A 6,621-nucleotide genomic window follows, 5' to 3' on the forward strand; every position below is an offset into this window, starting at 1 on the left:
GGACTGGGCTATAATTGCAATTTACCGCGGCTGGTGAGAGTGTACCCATGTTGTAGAATATATTTGTGTTTATGGATACGTTGAGTAGCCCAGATGATGATTACAACGACAGAGATTTATCACAGTCCGGGCTCAAAACATCAATACCTGATCACACAAATGATATACAATACAGTGGCGCTCAAGAAGCAGATACTTTTAAAATTCAAGATGAACACAAGAGCGAAGATTGTCTAGTTGTATCACGAAGAATGGCTTGGACACAAGTCATTGAATCCTTTTCCATTTTACAAGCCAGCATTTTCAACTTCATAGTGCCATTCGCTTCACCCACTTCGTCGAAAGCAATTGTCAAGAGTTCTGTCCAATCTACTGCAGATTCTGCAGCTTTACCCGAGAATAACGAAAAAAAACAAGTGAGGTTTTCGCCTGATCTTGAACAAGACCAGAGCAGTTTAGTTGATAACCATGTGCTGCTGAACGATTCATCAAATAGAAGATTAAAATTGTTATCGAGAATGGAGGAAAGCCGTCAGATTGAGAGAAGCTACGTGGTTCCAAAAGACCTTCCACCGTTTAAATTGTGGGATCGTTTTCAGCTTGGTCTATCGCTGACGTATACGACACTCCGTCTTCGTCGAAACATTTCTGCGCCCTGTTTAGTGTTCGAAGAACAGCGCAAACAAACCAACAAACAGAATGTATCAAGCATAACGGCGACACAACTTGTTAACCTCGCGCATGCAGGTTTGGCTTTTAATACGAGCACACGATCATTTGTGATACAAGGGCAACCTTCTTTGCCCGTCAAATCACTTGAAAAGCCAAGACAACGAAAATCACGCAAATTAGCACGTCTACGGCATAATAGGATAGCAATAAGACTTGGAAATCGAAAAAAGGAACGGTTCTCAAAGCTTTTGAAGTGCAAGATGACTAAGTCTAAGACTGCTATACATACTGCGAGACATCATATAAAACTAAAGGCTAAAGGTGGCGCTGAAAGCCAGGGTACAGCTCACGATCGGGATAGAACCAAAATTGGTTCGTTCGGGGCAATTGCAGTCTTTCGGGCTCTTCGTGTAAATCGCACGCTGCTGTCACTTAAGTTAGAGTACCTTGCCATTGATGACACGGCGCTAAGTGCTCTGGCTGCAGCTTTGCGAGTCAATTGTTCGCTCACACATTTAAGCCTAGCTGGAAATCGAATCGGTCCTATTGGAGCTCGTGATCTCGCTGACGCCTTAGAAGACAGTCCAGACTCCATGTTGCTCGATCTCGATCTTCGTGACAACCATCTAGGAACTCGAGGTGCTGAAGAACTCGGTCGAGCACTACGTGAAAATGAGACACTTACACGCTGTGACTTGTCGTGGAATCAGATGGGACCACATGCTGTACTTGGTTTGTTGTCTGCTTTGCGTGATAATTTTGTTTTTCGAGAGCTGTGTGTATACGGAAATGATCGGGTCGAAAACAATAATGTTCATTTGTGGAATCTTGACTACTCTTCCGCAAAAGATATTATCGTGGGGTTACGCCACCTGAATGCAAGCTTTGCGGTTATTCGACTAAGTAGCGTTCGAGCTCTTATTCCGATTGACAAGATCAAGACATCACGTTGGCTAGATGTTGCTGATCGAGGTTATGTAGAGCTGGATGGACTCGTTGTTGCTGGGCTACTTTCTCATAATAGCATGTTGTTGTCTCTTGATATGCATGATAATCCAAATCTTGGGGGGCCTGCAGTGATTAAAATACTTACTGCTATCAGAAATTGTTCTACTTTACGAGATGTTGACTTATCCAACACTGGATTATATCCTAGCGATGGTGAGGTTGTCGGAGAGCTCGTGAGCGCTAATTGCACGCTTTTAACTATCAAGATGCACGTAACAGTCATTTTTGTCCAGCAAGCGCGTGGAAATCAAAATGCCACTGAAGTGCCCGATGCTATCGAATGTTTCGTTGATCCCACCCATTTTCTAGATCGTTGGATTTATTCAAAATGCTTTGCTGTAAATCGCTTGACCCAAGAATTGAACAATCTGCGTCTTTCTGATGTCCCGCATCTCATGACGTTGAATACAAGTACAAATTACAGATTAAATCTTGTGTCCGTCAACATATGTGGCCGTCTGCTCGAGTTGTATGAAGTAGCGTTTCTCGGGAGTAAAATCTTAAATCATCGTCATCTCGGTCGTGTGGTGTTAAATAGCTGCATGCTCGACAGCGCTGCAGCTTGTGCGCTGGCCAATGGAGTGCGTGACCATCCCACGTTGCATACAGTCGAGCTTGAGAATAATCCCTTCGGACCTGTTGGAGGCCACGCACTGGCTGAGTGCCTAGCGTCAAGCAATGCTCTTACGTATCTTAACTTAAGCTGGACACAACTTGGTGACGGTGGTGTGCTATACTTTCGAGAAGCACTAAAGCAAAATCAATCAATCGAGCGACTTGATTTACGTGGTAATGACTTGCGTGTGCAAGGTATCATAGCAATAGCAGATGGCGTTCGCCACAGTGCTACACTGCGTGAGCTTCACTTGCGCTGGAACACTGTGTCTCCTGTAGGCGCCGAAGCGCTAGCAAAAGCGCTTGAAGTGAATCAGAGTTTACGGTTGCTAGATGTCGAACATCACACCATGGGATCGCGTGGTGCTGCAGCGTTTGCATCAATGCTGGCGAAAAACAAACATCTCGAGCACCTTAATATTGGCGGCATTGACTCGAACGACACTTTGGACGTAGGGTCTGGCATTGGCTCTCAACAAGCTAAACGCATTGCAGAAATCCTCCAAAATTCAAATAAGTCCCTACGAATACTACACATTGGCTCGAATTGTATAGATCCAGAAGCAACGGCTCAGTTTGGAGAGCTACTCGCAACTAATAAGACGCTGGTGACGCTGGACCTGTCGCACTCAGACCTAACTGCAGCGAAGGCATCGCGATTCTTTGCATGCTTATCCGTGAACAACACACTCGAACAATTAGATCTGGCACATAATCATATCGGTAATGAAGGGATGATGGCTTGTACACGAGCATTAGAAACCAATCGGACCTTGCGCGAGCTTAATCTGGCGTACAATGGTATCACTGAGGAGCCACTGGCCGTGCTGGTAGCTAAGCTCCACGCCATACCCCCAAAAATTGCTCCATCACTGGAGTGGCTCTGTCTTATCGGAAACGTCATGACGGAGCGCACACATCAGCAATATACTTTACTGCCACAACATGTCATCACAATAGAGCTCCATGACGAAGAGAGACGTTAGATGGTGTACACAACATCGTTTCTATTTTTAACCAATCATATGCATCCACCACGCCAATCCGTTTCAGATTGGACCCTTGGCGTCTTGTGAGTACATTCCGTTCAAAGTCGAACGTTCAAAGTCTTGTGTAGTCATGGCGATGCCTACGATGGCTGCGATTGCCAAGCGCATGACAGGTGCCCCAAATGATTCCAAATTCTTTAGCACAACAAAGAAAGGAGAGACTCATGAGTTACGCCAAGAATTAGCCAATCCTAGTCGGGAAAAGAAAAAAGATGCTGTGAAAAAGGTGATTGCTAACATGACGGTGGGCAAGGACGTCTCGATGCTCTTTACGGACGTTGTCAATTGTATACAAACGGCTGATACGCAATTGAAAAAGCTTGTGTATCTTTATCTGATTAATTATGCAAAGAGTAACCCAGATTTGACTATCTTAGCTGTCAATACGTTTGTTAAAGACGCTGCTGACCCCAATCCACTCATTCGGGCGCTCTCAGTGCGTACTATGGGATGCATTCGTGTTGATCGTATTACTGAGTACTTGTGTGAGCCACTTCGTCGTTGTCTTCAAGACGAAGATCCATATGTTCGAAAGACTGCAGCCATTTGTGTTTCAAAGCTTTATGACATTAATCCTGAGATGGTAGAAGAGCAAGGATTTCTTGATATGCTACGAGAATTGATTTCAGACTCTAATCCAACGGTTGTAGCAAATGCTATTGCTGCATTGTCCGAGATTTCTGAAAATAGTGGAGGTGCCATGGCTTTTAAAATTACAAAGTCGGTGCTTCAGAAATTACTTGCAGCGCTGAACGAATGTAATGAATGGGGACAAGTCTTTGTGCTTGATGCATTAGCTGGCTACACGCCTGTTGATTCGAGAGAAGCTGAGGGAATTATTGAGCGCGTCACGCCACGTCTTCAGCACGCCAACTCGGCTGTTGTGCTTTCTGCAGTAAAAGTCATAATGAAATTCTTAGAAAAAGTATCGGACGCTGACACTGAGCGTAGTCTGTCGCGTAAGATGGCGCCACCACTTGTGACGCTCTTGTCGGCTGAACCTGAGATCCAGTATGTGGCATTACGCAATATTAATCTTATTGTTCAAAAGCGCGCAGGAATTCTAGCAAACGAAATCAAGGTCTTTTTTTGCAAGTACAATGACCCTATTTACGTCAAAATGGAAAAGCTCGAGATCATTATTCGTTTAGTCTCAGAGCGCAACATTGAACAAGTGTTGCTGGAATTTAAAGAATACGCTACAGAAGTAGACGTGGAGTTTGTGCGTCGTTCCGTCCGCGCTATTGGACGTTGCGCTGTCAAGCTTGAACGCGCAGCCGAAAAATGCATTAATGTATTGTTGGAACTTATTCAGACCAAAGTCAATTATATTGTGCAAGAAGCAATTATTGTGATCAAGGATATCTTCCGTAAATATCCAAATCAGTATGAGAGTATCATTGCTACATTGTGTGAGAATTTGGACACATTGGATGAACCAGAGGCAAAGGCATCGATGATCTGGATCATTGGCGAGTACGCAGAACGTATTGACAACGCTGACGAGCTACTCGAGTCATTTATGGAATCATTTGATGACGAAACGGCTCAAGTTCAGCTGCAGCTTTTAACTGCGACAGTCAAGCTCTTTCTCAAGCGTCCAAATGAGACACAAGAGATGGTCCAGAAAGTATTGCACAAGGCCACCGAAGAGTCGGACAATCCGGATTTGCGGGACCGTGGTTACGTCTACTGGCGTCTTCTGTCAGCGAATCCGGAAGCGGCACACGCCGTTGTGCTTGCGGAGAAGCCAGTAATTAATGACGACACGTTTGCGCTCGAGTCGTCGGTTCTTGATGAGCTAATTGGAAAGATTTCGACCCTTGCTAGCGTTTATCACAAGCAGCCCAGCGCCTTTGTGGTACGCTCAACTGTGTCTGAACTTCGTGAGCATCGCCAAGACGATGACCATAGCAACGAAGAGGAAGACGAAATCTCATCTGACCATCAAGAAGACGGTGGGAGTAGCCAGTCTCAAGGTACCGTGGACTTGCTTGACATGGGAGGTCTTTCAATGGGCAGCTCAGTAAATACCCCTCCAGCACCCGCAGCGACTAGTGCAAGCCTGGTCGATATTTTTGGAGATCCGGGTGCTCCTCCTGCGCCGATGGCAGTTGGCAGCAGTAACCATTTCACGCAGAAGAAGATGTTGATGAATGCGCAGCAAGGAAAGGGGCTGCAGATGACTGGCGCTTTCACTCGACGCAGTGGCAATTTTGTGCTCGACGTGGATTTTGAAAACCAATCGGCTGTTCCAATTGTGGGAGTGAGTATTCAGTTTAACAAGAGTACATTTGGTGTCGTGCCATTGCAAGCAACTGTGATGTTTTCGCAGCCACTTGGACCGGGTCAAAGCATTAATCACGTTGTCCCCATGGGTGTGAGTCCACAGTTTGTAAATGCCGCGGTCGCACCAAATCTTAACTTGCAAGTGGCAATCAAGAATAACTCGAGCAATGACGTGGTGTATTTTCAGTCGGAATTGGACCTCACAGCAATCTTTACTGAAGCTGGCAGCATGACATCGACCGAATTTATCAGCCTGTGGCAGAAGATTCCCGAGACGAATGAGCACTACTTTACAGTGGCTACAGGTGCACGTGGTGTCGATGCCGTATCCGAGCGGCTAGGACGCAGCAACGTCCTCTACATTGCGAAACGCCCTATTGACGGCAAGGAAGTTGCATACTTTTCCGTCAAAACCATGACTAATGTCGTGGCCCTGTTTGAGCTTACGTTTGACAGCTCTGGTACGACAAAAGTATGTCTTAAACTTGAGCAAACGGCGTTTAGTTTGCTCTTCCAGCAGACAATCGAGCGCTTGCTTGTGTAGGAGGATGAACGGTAGCTTATAAGATGCCAGTTTTTAGACTGGTTTAAGCGTTAAAGAGAATGCATTTGATTTTATTGCTGGCTTGAGTGCTGAGTAGACGCATCCGTTTTGATCATTATCCGATCCGACGGGTCATGGCGACCGAAATTCGAGCTGTGCCCGAAGCTGTGACCTGGCAGGATCGAGAGATTCGCTTTGATATTTCAGGCGCTGCCTTGCACTTGCGTAAAGGCGAAACACTCGTAGATGCTATCAATTCGGTTGAAGACACGAAAGGTAACAATGGAGAGCGTGGATCGCTCGAGATAACGAATTTAAGACTGTTATGGGCCTCGCACAAGTCTGTGCGAACGAATTTAAGCATTGGCTACAATTGCATTCAGAGTCTTAAGATCCGTACGGCGACATCTAAGCTAAGAGGTAGTACTCAAGCGCTATACGTGA

General features: G+C 45.7%; 2 protein-coding genes across 2 annotated transcripts in view; both read left to right on the forward strand.

Moving 5' to 3' along the window:
* Window positions 1-71: 71 nt before the first annotated feature.
* On the forward strand, window positions 72-3,281 carry PHALS_09812 (LRR-containing protein; the record flags this gene model as incomplete). Its single annotated transcript, XM_024725133.1, has 1 exon — window positions 72-3,281. One exon carries the CDS (start codon window positions 72-74, stop codon window positions 3,279-3,281), a length of 3,210 nt encoding a protein of 1,069 aa, XP_024575941.1.
* A 133-nt stretch (window positions 3,282-3,414) lies between these two features.
* PHALS_09813 (ap-2 complex subunit) overlaps window positions 3,415-6,621 on the forward strand; it is a gene marked incomplete at both ends in the record, with an annotated part of 3,260 nt that continues 53 nt past the window's right edge. Inside the window, 4 exons of the mRNA XM_024725134.1 lie at window positions 3,415-5,230; window positions 5,297-6,105; window positions 6,178-6,188; window positions 6,275-6,573. Coding sequence (XP_024575942.1) covers window positions 3,415-5,230; window positions 5,297-6,105; window positions 6,178-6,188; window positions 6,275-6,573 — 2,935 coding nt within the window. The remainder of the gene's footprint in view (window positions 5,231-5,296; window positions 6,106-6,177; window positions 6,189-6,274; window positions 6,574-6,621) is intronic.

The sequence above is a fragment of the Plasmopara halstedii genome, assembly GCF_900000015.1.
Source record: "Plasmopara halstedii genome assembly, contig: Scaffold_430, whole genome shotgun sequence".
Lineage (NCBI taxonomy): Eukaryota > Oomycota > Peronosporomycetes > Peronosporales > Peronosporaceae > Plasmopara > Plasmopara halstedii.